This window comes from Protopterus annectens, chromosome 17.part0 (assembly GCF_019279795.1).
Source record: "Protopterus annectens isolate FY-2018-M chromosome 17.part0, PAN1.0, whole genome shotgun sequence".
NCBI lineage: Eukaryota > Metazoa > Chordata > Ceratodontiformes > Protopteridae > Protopterus > Protopterus annectens.
In genome coordinates this window covers 331,993,579-332,006,559 of record NC_056751.1, presented here as the reverse complement: position 1 = coordinate 332,006,559, position 12,981 = coordinate 331,993,579, and the positions used below count along the sequence as shown (strand labels likewise).

The window sequence follows — 12,981 nt, the reverse complement described above, 5'->3', positions numbered from 1 at the left end:
ATTAAACCCGCACATAAGGCAGCTGTTTAATCTCAGCCTTACCACAGGATACGTGCCCAAGGAGTGGCGTACGGCAACTGTTGTCCCACTCCACAAAGGCGGCACCTCACGGACCCTGGTAATTACGCCCCATAAGCTTAACAAGTCTAGTCTGCAAAGCTATGGAGAGGATCATAATGGAGCTCATAAACAAAGATATAGGGGACTTGCAGACATTGGACCCGACCCAGTTTGGCTTTGTCAAGGGAAGATAATGCCTTTTGAACTTGGTCGACTTCTTTGAAACAGTCACCAAGGCCATTGATGAGGGAAAGGCAGTCCATACAGCCTACCTTGACCTTGCAAAGGCTTTCGACACAATACCACACTCGGGTATTGTAGAAAAACTTACCAGCTTAATTGTAAACCCATATGTCACAAGATGGGTTGCAAACTGGCTTAAGGACAGAACCCACAGGGTTAGAGTTGCTGGCGCTGTGTCAGACTCCAAGCCGGTCACAAGTGGTGTCCCACAGGGCTCGGTCCTTGGCCCCCTATTGTTTGGCATCTACTTCTCAGAAGTACAGGCCAACATAGGAGGACTTTGGCTGACAAAGTTTGCAGACGACTGCAAACTGGGCGTCATAGTGGAAAGTGCATCAGACACGGATATCCTTCAGAAGGGACTCACGGAAACAGATAGCTGGTGCCAGAGCCATGGCCTGAAGTTAAACGCCAAAAAATGTATAGTCATACCCTTCGGGAAAAACAAGGTAACCCCAAGCTACCATATAGGTGGCAATCCACTAAGCACAGAAGAGGTTATCAGGGACCTGGGGACCCAGGTTGACAGTGGCCTTTCTTTTGACACTCACATTGCTAAAGTGGTTAGAAAGACCTTCTACATTGCCCACCTGATCATGAAGGGATTCACATCCAGATCTAGTGAGGTTATTGTTCCCCTGTACTCTTCACTTATCAGACCAATGATAGAGTACAATGCCCCATTCGGGATGTATCTCACCCGACATCTGCAGCAATTGGAGAGACCCCAAAAGTTCCTCACCAAAAGGATAAAGGGACTCCAAAATCTGTCATATGCTGCCAGATTGAAGAAACTCCAGCTCTATTCAGTCGCATACCGTCTGCTCAGAGGTGACATGTGCCTGACATACAAGGCCATGTCCAACCCGGAATTAATGGACATGCTCCACCTCAAAAAATCCAAATCCACCAAAACCACTAGAGCAAGCGACTTAAACCTTAGCACGGATATAAATAGACGTGCTGGAGGGATAGATTTATCACTCAGAGACTCCCTATGCTGTGGAATAAAATCCTGGTCCATGTGAGGCAGAGCACCTCGCTGACTCTGTTCAAGAGAAATCTAGACCTGTGGATGGGAGATCGTAGGTTTACCCTGGGAATCATCTCTGTGTCACTGCTGGACAGAGGCACAACAAACTTATGGGCACAGTATTTTTTCATATAAGGGGTGGCGTAAGCCATAAAAATTTGGGCTAGGCTTATAAATGCCTTAGGGCAGATAGCCTAGTATAAACCTATGATAGTCACATCACCGCAGTAGTCAGGAAGTCCTATGTGGCACACCTCCTCATAAAAGGATTCTCATCCAAGGGGGGGGGGGTCATTGTCCCCCTCTACTCGACACTCAGACCCATTATAGAGTACAACGCCCCTTTTGGAATGTACCTCACAAGACATCTGCAGCAGCTGGAAAGGCCACAGAAGTACCTCACAAAGAGGACGGCCTCAAACAGATGCCCTACACTGACAGTCTCAAAAAATTCCTGCTTTACTCCGTAGCGATTTCTGCCCAACATATAAAGCTGTCAAGCCCAGAGCTGCTGGACATGCGACATCTAAAGAAATCCCAATCCCTCCGAGCTACACGGTCTAGGGACCTAAACCTTGTTACCACAATAAACAGGACATGCTGGAGGGACAGATTCCTGTCCCACAGACTTCCCAAACTCTGGAACAGGCTACCCATCTATGTCAAGCAAAGTTCCTCATTAGCACTCAAGAAAAATCTTGAGTGGATGGGAAATAGGGAATACACCCCGGGGATCACTTTTGTGTCTCTGCTCGACAGTGGCACAGGAAAATAACTTTCTTGGGTGGCCTAAGCCAGGGAACCTTGGTGGCTAGGCTTACATAGGCCCTTGGGCAGATAGCCTAGTACCATTCAAGTGAGAACTTCAAGTTCCAAGCGACTGGGGGGGGGGGGGATCCTCCACTAAACCTTCACTGCTCATCTTAATCTCATGGGGGACATCTCCTAGAAAGTCTGCAATAAAGGGAAACATCGAACTGAAACAAGTATGTGGATACACAGGAGTTACAGACTTTCTGTTAAGTAGAATTCATCTCATTAAAACACAAGACTTGTGCCTTGGAAGAATTGGGGAGGAAAGAAAACACGCACAGGTTTTTAAACTTCCAAGCACTCTAAAACTGACATGAAAGTCTCCTACCTGACCCCCCCCCCCACTACTAAAGTTTAAAAAACCCATTCAACACTAACTGTTGAATTATTTTTTTGCGAAAACATGTTGATTTTCCAACTGGAATCAGCTGGTCAAGACATGATACCTTAGTGAAGACCCCAGAGAGCTTTCAGTTTTAGACAGGAACAGACTTCAGGTCAAGAAGACTGATACCCTTGGCAGAATGTAACCTCTTTTCCAAGGATACTAAAGTGGGTAACAAGGTACTTAGAAAATAAGAACTAGCTTTCAACCCCATTATCACTCTCCACCAGTACATGTACAGATTCCCTACCTATCACCACTTTGTTTTCACCTGGAAAACCCACCATCTCTACATAAACTCTGCATATTCCATCACTTACCCATTTTTACTAATCTCTCTCCCACTTTATAGTTACTGACAGACAGACACTCTCCAGAACTGTATACCGTCCTTTACTTCCCTTTCTCATTCTCTATTATTCGTGTTCTCCTTACACTATTGCTAGTTGGTTAAAATTGCCCACAAGGGCAGTCAGTCAAGTACTAATCTATGAACCAATGTAATGTCGTGGGGTGTTCGTTAAGTCGAGCTTTTCTCCCCATACCTCCAGTGAAAATGGGGTCTTGTGACAATTTGGCTTTTACAGTAAACGAACGGCAAGAAATAAATACGCCAATAAAATATAAATATCGCACTACTCCCGTTTACCAGTCTCCGATATACATAATCCACCAAAACAAAAACTATGTCGTCAAGGAGATTTAAATGCAAGCATAATGGATGAAATTTGGACTATACAAGTACCTAAATGTGCAAATAGGCCCGCAGATTTATTAGTTTTAAAATAGCAATCACACTGTACAGGTTAGGAATAATTTCCCTTGGTAGCGCCCCTATCTATGCTGGAGATAGGAGGATGTAATCTGGACACATGGTTTCATATTTTTGGGAGTGCCCAAAGATACCCACGTGGAAAATAGAAATGCAAATTATGGGTGATCGTTCATAGTTGGGATTTTAAGTTTATAGAAAAACCGCTACTTTTGGGCATCTAAAAGCAAAATTCTGGTAGGGCTACATTTTTTAAATGCCTGCACTTAGTGATTTTTTTTTTTTATCTCACCAATGGGTCACAAAAAAAAAAAAAAAAAAAAAAAAAAGTAGACAGGACAAAAAGTACTGGAGCCATTCAGTACTAACTTCACAAAATCAAGACACACGAGAGGTTATTTTTTTTACCTAACTGGGAATCTTGTTTAGGAACTATTCATTACCTACTGGAACATCAACCTGAAAAACATGCAATACTAGCAACAAAGAAAATAAGCAACGTAAAAGGTCAAACAACAATTCGATGCACGCGCTCTAATGGTGAAGACAATCGATTAATCACCGTTTAACGATTTAGCAACTACAAGACAATATAAAACCATGTCGTTAAGATACAATACAATATAAAACCATTTCGTTAAGATACAATACTCAAAAATAAGCTGCATGACTTTCTATACCACACATCACACCGTACAACCGAAATCAAAGATCTAGGAAAAAAAATCACCAAAGCACACAGGTCAACATTTTACCTCAAAATTTTAAAAGGCAAAAACTAACAGGAAAAGACCACATAATACAGACACGCTTAAAATACCAATTCATTTTGTTTAAAATTTCAATTTTAAAACATAACGGAGCAAATTTCTGAACTAAAATTCTCCCAGAAACATATGAACTAAATTACAGCGTACTGCAAAATTAATTTTTCAAAAAGGAACACTGTACTACAATATTTTTCTCACCTGGTTGAACTCGTCAGCGTAAATATCAATCAGGTCTGCTGCTTCCGACATTTTGACAGTTCAGTACGAAAACTAGGCCTCTATTCTTAGATCAAAACAAATATCTAAACCACGATCGCACAACGCTTTCGCTCATCTGTTAGTACAGCAATATCCACCCTGCACGTTATCCAACACCAAAAACTTAAATGTGATTCTCCTTAATGGAGCACATAAACGCTGTGAACCAACGTTCTTATTACCGCCGTTGTGTTATAACTCCCGCGTCACTATTATGCGGCCTCAAACAAGATAAAGTAAAGACTGTATAGCCAACAAACTAAACTATACTGTTCAAAAAGGATACATTAACAAACAGAAAAATTATCAGTGGTGACAAATCATTAACATTTCGTAGACAAATATACAAAAGTAAAAAAAAATAATCGCACTGCTGCGCACGCATAAACTCCGTCCCCACTACTGCGTATGTTTGTGTAACTTCCGTTAAAAGTAGCTCACGTGTAAACCGTATTCTCCTACTTAAACAAAGCAAGTACTAACGCGTAACATAATTTCGACTGCTTAGTTTTTGCATAGATGTTCAGCTAGACTACATATAAAGACTCCACTGAGATTATTGTTTATTTTTTTTTTCAGAGCGCCGCCGTATCTATTCCCTTTGACAACAACAAAAATAAAAAAAACTAAATTATAGTCTTCATCCGCGACTCATGCTGAGGTTGGAGTGGGTGCATCAGTAATATGAAACCGACAACCGTGTAGGAACTACATTGTCAATGAAGTAATGTCTAGGGAAGTCAATATCGATGAGCGTAGTTTAGGAATATAGACAAAATGTTTATCCTAAGGTCGTGCAGGAAGGTGAGCGATACAAGTAAAATTATAATGGTTTTGAGTTGTTAATCTTTCTACAGTGTAGAAATATATTTTACATTTTGAAGTTTATTACGTTTTTTTAACTACAATTTGACGTTTCATTGTATACTTACTTAACTTCTGGGAAGCCCTGTTAGCATGTTATGCTTAAGAAGAAAGATAGGGCTAGACAACCGGCACGGCATTGAGAACATTGGCATTAGATGATTGTTCTTCTTGAAGTGATACTCGACTTCACGTGGAAAATGAGGAGAAGGGCTTGTGGACGTTTGTGTTTTGTAAAATTTACATTAATTCTAACACTGCAAGATAGTTTCTCGTTAAACTGGAATGTTTGGATTCAGTAAATCCCATCTTTTTAACTCTGCATATCGGACAGCCAGGGAAATATTTTAATAATTTTACTTTTGAAGAAGGTGCGACAAGTGAAGTAGCAGCAGTAATGGATGAATTCAGGTATTTGTAGGAGGCAGTGAACAAAAAAAATGACATCTGTCATACCTGCGTATGTTAGTTGACTAAGGGTAGAGTCGAAGATTATGGGAGTAAAATTGTAAGTACAGGGTTTAAAGAATTAATTTCGTTAAACGTTTGTAAGATAAAACATAGGTCATATGATAAATGCAAGTGTAGTTTAAGCTGAAAATGTTCGCATGTCGGGAGCCAGAATCCGCCACATAACACAAGCACTCGGGTCACTCCAGAACAAGTACAAATATGACTCTGTCATTGTTCATGTTGGTGTGAATGACCTGAGACGTACCTCCCTAGACTACATGAAAAGAGACATGGAAGAGCTCTCTGGTCATGTAGCCCAGGCTGGTATGACCCTGAGTAGCATCCTGCTCTCACCAAGAATGATATCTCAGTATAAAGAAAAAATATATAAATTTCAACAATTGACTAAGCTTCTGGTGTCATTCAAAGGGGATCAGTGTCTGTCAGCCTGGGACGACATGCTCTACAAGGCATGTTGCTTTGTAAGAGACGGCTTGCACCTGAAGCCCCTTGGCTTTTGAATACTGGCCAAGGCTCTTGCTGCCCCCATAGTGTCTTTTTTAGGCTTGGCTCAAAAGTCAAACCCACCTCTGTAAGCAGCACAATTAACAAAAAAACTGAGGGTTATGCTACTCAACGCCAGGAGTTTAAGTCTCAAAGTGCACGAGCTCGAAGCACTCCTCGGTATGGAGAACGTCGACATCTGTGCAGTAACTGAAACCTGACTCAAGGCTCCAGAGAGCACCCCAGCACTACTGGGATACAGCTCATACCACATGTTTCGGCCACAGAACACGGACCGAAACACAAAAGGAGGGGGTGTATCCATATTCATCAAGGATACCTACACCTCCAGGTTAGTGCCACAGCATGATGCCCCTGAGATTATCCATGTGCAACTAACATCGGGCAAATCTGCAGTGCAAATTGTGGCCTGCTACAGATCACCCTCCATGACCCAGGACCACTACACCATCTTTCTGGAGACACTGGAAAAAATGAAGGTCCTACTAAACACCCTGATATTGGGTGATTTAAATTACCCTACCATTCACTGGGAAAACTACTAGAGTACAAATTCCCAGGCCCAGCGCTTCCTGGAATTCATCAACTCAAACGCCCTGGGTCAGCTGGTAAACTCCCCTACCAGAAGTGAAAACATATTGGACATGGTCATCACCAACATGGGTGACAGATGTTCCACCCATGGTCAACCCATCACTGGTTAGGTCAGACCATAAACTAATCACTCTGGATGTCCACACCCCACCACCACCCCCAAATAAGGAAACCACAGCAAAAAACTTTTCTAAAGCAAACTTCACCTTACTTAAGACAGAGGTGGTAAGTTTCACAGCCCCCACGCTAAAGGATAATGCTGCCCAAGATGCAGAAACCTTTACAAATGCACTCTATGAGCACCTACAAGGATGCATGGATCGTGCCATCCCTAGAAAAACCAAGACTCACTCCTCTAAGAGAAGGAAATCAGTTTGGTGGACCCCTGCAATAAACAGGCTATACAATGGAAGGAGGAAACTAGTTCAGAAAAAAAGCAAATCCCTAGAAGGAAAGACATCCCTGATCAGTATCAGTAAGAAACTGATGTCCCTCATGAAATCATCCAAGGCTAACTTTGAAAGAAAAATAGCCAAGGATTCAAAAGATAACCACAAAGCCTTCTTTAGCTGTGTTAAGAATCTAAGTGGCAACATGCAGATATGCACTGAACTAGTGCAAAATAGCACAAAATATACTGAACCTACTGATATGGCCAACATCTTGGCAGATAGATTCAGTGCAAACTTCACCCCCAAAAAGGCCCACAACAATACCGGAAAATTGTAGTGTCCCAAAAATCACAGACGCACAGGTGAAAACAGCCCTTTCAAAAGCCAAAAACACAGCATCAATGGGACCAGATGGTGTCCCAGGCTGTGTCTTGCACGAACTACATAACAAACTAAGCCCCCACCTAAACACGCTGTTCAACCTCAGCCTCTCCACAGGCTACGTACCCATAGAATGGCACACAGCAACGGTTATTCCTCTCCACAAAGGAGGGGCCACAACTGACCCTGGTAACTATCTCCCCATAAGCCTGACTAGCCTGGTCTGCAAGGCTGTGGAGCGCATCATCATGGAACTTATTAACAAAGACATTGGGAACCTCCAAACACTTGACCCAACCCAGTTCGGCTTTGTTAAGGGCAGATCTTGCCTACGAAACCTGGTTGACTTCTTCGAGAGAGTCACCAAGGCCATAGACGAGGGAAAGGTGGTTCACACAGCCTACCTTGACCTCGCCAAGGCTTTCGACACCATTCCCCTGGTATTACAGAAAAACTCACCAGCCTGAACATAAACCCATACGTCACGAGTTGGTTTGCCAACTGGCTTACAGACAGAACTCACACGGTAAGAATAGCGGGCTCCAGGTCCAACTCTAAACTAGTCACAAGTGGTGTCCCGCAAGGCTCAGTCCTGGGACCCTGCTGTTCGGCATATACTTCTCAGAAGTACAGGCAAACACAGGAGGACTGTGGCTAACGAAGTTCGCCGATGACTGCAAGCTGGGAGCCATAATTGACTCTCCGGCTGACATGGACATCCTCCAAAAGGACCTTCCTGAGACAGACACCTGGTGTCAAAGTCATGGCCTCAAGCTAAATGCCAAAAAATGCATAGTCATCCCGTTTGGGGAAAAACAAAACACCCACAAATTACCACATAGGTGGCAGCCCCCTTAATACAGAAGAGGTAATAAGAGATCTGGGGACCCAAGTAGATGGTAATCTCTCCATTGACAATCATATTGCCAAAGTAGTTAGGAAATCCTTCTATGTGGCCCATCTAATTACTAAAGGGTTCGCATCTAGAAATAAAGAGGTTATAGTGCCCCTCTACTCGTCACTCATAAGACCCATCATAGAGTACAATGCCCCATTTGGGATGTACCTCACAAGACACTTCCAACAGCTGGAAAGACCACAAAAGTACCTCACCAAGAGGATTACTGGTCTCAAACATATGTCCTATGCAGCCCAACTGAAAAAAACTCCAGCTGTACTCGGTGGCATATTGCTAACTCAGAGGTGATCTCTGCCTGACTTACAAAGCCATGTCCAACTCAGAATTGATGGACATGCTCCACTTAAAGAAATCCAAGTCACTGCGAGCCACGCTCTCTAGTGAGCTAAACCTCACCACAACAATAAATAGAACATGCTGGGGGGATAGATTCCTGTCACAGAGACTCTCCATGCTTTGGAACAAAATTCCAGATTACATCAGGCAGAGCCCCTCACTAACACTCTTCAATAGAAACCTTGACGAGTGGATGAGTAACAGAAAATACACCCCTGGGATCACTTCATTGGTTTTGCTTGACAGGATCAGTTAATTAATTGGGTGGCGAAAGCCGACACACTCTGGCTAGGCTTATAAATGCCCTTGGGCAGATAGCCTAGTACCTACCTATGAACCTATAACAGTGACTAGGGGAATTATGATGTGCCCATTAAGTTTGACACAGTCGAAGTCCAAGACTTGTGTGCAGTAGTGTCCCATTTTGATTTATTTTATTTTTTTGTGGAAGTAGTGATAGACAAATGTTGCAAATCTGTGGGAAAATAGTTTGTAGAAACTGTGGTAGAGTCGTTTTACAAATATGTACTTAGCCATTATAGGAAATACAAGGTTATTAGACCAGAGGTCATGTGTGTCCCTTTGCCAGTAACCACATTCAGGCTGTACCAACCTACTCAAGGAAGGCAAGGTTTGTATGTCCTGGAGTGTATTTTAAGGTACCCGTCCAGTTGTTTTTATGTTTTAAGGCAGACAGAGCATCATTATTTGTCATGTAAGAAGAGTCTGTTCAACAGAAGGGGGGTTGCTTTGTGAACTTATTTTTTTATTTTGTTTTATTTATTCACATATGTGGATTCTGTTGTCTTGTTTTAGTATTGGCTATGCTGTTTGATGCATCAGGGAAAATAAGTTCTTGGATAATTGGATCCCTGAGGGTATGGAAAGCAAAACATGGGTCTCTCTTCAGTAATCTTTATGACCCTAATTATAGGAAAAAGGACACTAGCCTTTCCTGATATCTAAGATTTTTAAGGCTAAGATTCTTTTAGGTAGGAACGTCTGTCTTTCAAGTTTTGTGATTTGTCTAGTGAGATATATGCCAAACTGTGTGTTATATGCTATAATGGTTTGTCTAACTAGGGAAGAATACATGGGAACAATAACTTTTAGTTTTGGAAGAGATGCCATTGGTAATTGTGATATTTAGAAGGTTTTCCTGACTATGATCACTCCGTGGTGATCAAAGGAGAGGGAGCCATCTACCAGGGTCTGTGATGACAGACTCATTAGTGAGTGGACTGGCATTGGTGCTATGGGTGGTTGCAATTTATTAGTTACCAAAGGAGGTGATACTGCATTTCCTAGCATTTATCCTGAGCCCTTTGTCAGTGCACCATGTGTTGATGTGTGATAGTTCCACTTGAAGGCAATTTGTATCATTTCTGGTTTTGATAACTACCAAATTGAAATAATCACTAAATGTAGTCAGCCAGAGATCCAAGTGGTCAGTGTTGAGATCAGGAAGTACATTACAAAAAGGAATGTGCCCATTACAGACCCCTGGGGAATGCCTCCGGTCACCTGTTCTTTAACTGAGGAAGCATCACCAATTTTGACAAGGTGCACTCAGTCTTTGAGGCAGTTTGTAATCCCTCTTACTATGTAGGGATCTGGGTTTTAAAGCTATTAGCTGGTATGTAATACCATTATGTGGTATGGTGTCAAAATGCTTTTGGTAGATCTAGGTCAGCAGCATGAATGCGACCATTATTCATGGCCTGTGTGACCTTTTCAGAGAACCTCACAAGACTGAGGCAATGTGGGATGGCCCTTAACAAATCAAATTGTTGTGAGTCATGTAAGACTAGTGGGTCTGTAGCTCCTTTGGACTGTGTTGGAGACATCCTTATGAGGGGGCATCACCACTACAGTGCATTGATGAAACAGAAAAAAATTGCATGTTACTGAGCCAGAAAGTATGCAAAGACTTGATGCAGTAAGATCATCAGAGAATAAATAGACAGCGTAACAAGATAATTTAGTTAGGGTAGTGTTTGAAGTCTTAATACAGTGTCACCTTTAGAATCAGTGTAGGTGCATTGTGCAGTATTATGCCAGTCAATAGTTCTAAAACTGTGAAGCTAAAAAGGAAAGTAGTTTGTACAGTGCCAGCTTGAAAATGTATGTGGTATATAGAGAGATCTTATTGCGTTTTATATGGTTGGATATCCTTTGTTGAAGTTGATTCTTATTGCTTTAATGTAAAGTGCTTTCCTCAGGCGAGTTTGATAATTTTGTATGCAATTGATGGATGCAGTGATGGCAATGGAAATGATTTAAACTGGCAAAGAAGTACATATGAGAGAAGAAATAGTCAGTGAAGCTGAACAAGCAGTTGCAGCCCAACCCACTGAGTGGTGAATAGTAAAAAGGTAATCCAGTTCATAATTAAAGATGAAGTTGTGATGTTGAAATGAATTGATTTGTGTCAGCTGATGGGACTTTTGGCTGAATATTTAAGACACTTGGAAGTATGTGACGTTGATGACTGGGTTTTTGCATGGACAGCATGTTTTTATTATTGTGAAACTGCTTGAAATTTGTGGGTATATAGTTTATGCATTTCAGCAGATGGTATTATGGAAGGTAAAGCTCAAAGAAAAAAATGGGACTAGTTGGCATGCTGTAAGCAAAGAAGGGGTGGATCTATTGGATTTTGTTATAGCAGTGGCGGTACACTGGACTGGTTTTGCAAGCAATACGTTGGTGGTTGAAAAAGCAGCATAGCTGCCATTATTCAGTCAAATAAGAAATACAGTAAGCCAGGGAAGTTTTAATCAAATTTATGTTAAGGTATACATAGCACAAATGTTATGGTAGTTGTGTTAGCCAGGTTAATAGTTTGCAGTAGTGGAACAACTTATTGTAGATCATAATTATTAATTTACGCTAGCAACAAGCACAGCTTGTAGCGGCAATTAAAAAGAACAAGTGATGTGGGGTATTGTGTAGCTTGACTTTCCTGACTGCACTTAATGTGGTTTTATTTGAAAAAATCTTATTTACCAGTGAGGAAGAGGCAGTGGCCTTACTGAATGTTATCCATTTTGGGTCACCTAATGGAATTCATGAACTGGATTGCATACATTTCTGTTTTAGCTTTGGAGAGTTTGCAAGATAGGGGGGTGAGAATAAGGAATGGAATGAGCAACTCAAACAGAATGGAACTGGAGAAGTATGTCATGGCAGGAATTCACTAGTTTGAGGTTATGAAGCCTTCTGTGTGGCTGTAGATAGAGGGAAGGTTAGGCAATTGCTTTTTCCCTAGTTGGTAGAGGAAGTTTCATATGAAAAGTGGAGTTGTAAGTCTTTTAAGGTTGACACCGCAAACATAAACATGTTGCTTAACACCATAGACTATGCTGGAGTCAGTGCGTATTTCATGCTGTATTTGACATGTTTGCTTTTTGATTAAGACTACATGCTGCTACTTTTTTTTTGTCTATTTTGTATATTGTGGTTGATTTTCTTTACACTGTGGTTTACTTGTATTTTGTTTTTAATTGCATAGTTAAAGTAGCGAAAGGTAAACAGCTATATCTATTGCGAGTCACACAGAAATTCTTTTTCCTCACCCTGGTGCTGTTATGTTTTTAAACTAAACTATCTTTCTAGTTGCCTGCCCCTTATGTTAATTTGGCCACGTATCTCCTGCCTTCTCTTCTTTCATTGGCTATTGTAAGTAAGCATAAAGTTTTCATTTTGTGAAATAACTCTCCTTCAGCTATTTAAATTTATTGGCCGCCCCACTGTAATCCATAGAGCCAGAATACAAAGTGCCCACTATCTTACAATCTATCTTGCTCTTTTAAACTAGTGATTGTCCACTTAGATAGTTAAAGTTTGTTACCCCCTCTTTCATATCTAACTGGTTAGTGCACAGTGCAACACTTAGAATATTAAAACATTTTTTTTTTCATTTTACCTTTAAAATCTGCAACATGTACTCCAAGACCACCAATTATTGGAAAGCCTACATTCTGCCTCTCAGTAGTCATCTTGGGATTAGTGCTTCTATTTTGCTCCTAGTGAGAGAAGGATCATAGGGAATTTATTTCCCCGGGTATGGCTGATCACCAGAAAACCTAATAATTGCTTTGTAGGTGCCAGCTTGGAATTTGTGCTTATGATTTGCTCCTGGTGAGAGAAGGAGCAAAACGCATTGTTTTCTAACTGTTTC

The 12,981-nt window shown here is 41.5% G+C and overlaps 2 protein-coding genes across 2 annotated transcripts in view; one reads left to right on the top strand and one right to left on the bottom strand.

Annotated features, from left to right (window-relative positions):
- The window catches only part of CPSF7 (cleavage and polyadenylation specific factor 7), a gene marked incomplete in the record, with an annotated part of 1,291,852 nt that extends 1,287,130 nt beyond the window's left edge, over positions 1–4,722 (bottom strand). The window contains 1 exon segment of the mRNA XM_044059379.1: positions 4,275–4,722. Coding sequence (XP_043915314.1) covers positions 4,275–4,325 — 51 coding nt within the window.
- Positions 4,723–4,816: 94 nt separating this feature from the next.
- The window catches only part of SDHAF2 (succinate dehydrogenase complex assembly factor 2), a 528,134-nt gene continuing 519,969 nt past the window's right edge, over positions 4,817–12,981 (top strand). Inside the window, exon 1 of the mRNA XM_044059380.1 lies at positions 4,817–5,138. Within this exon, the coding sequence (XP_043915315.1) occupies positions 5,112–5,138 (27 nt within the window). The 5' untranslated portion in view covers positions 4,817–5,111. The remainder of the gene's footprint in view (positions 5,139–12,981) is intronic.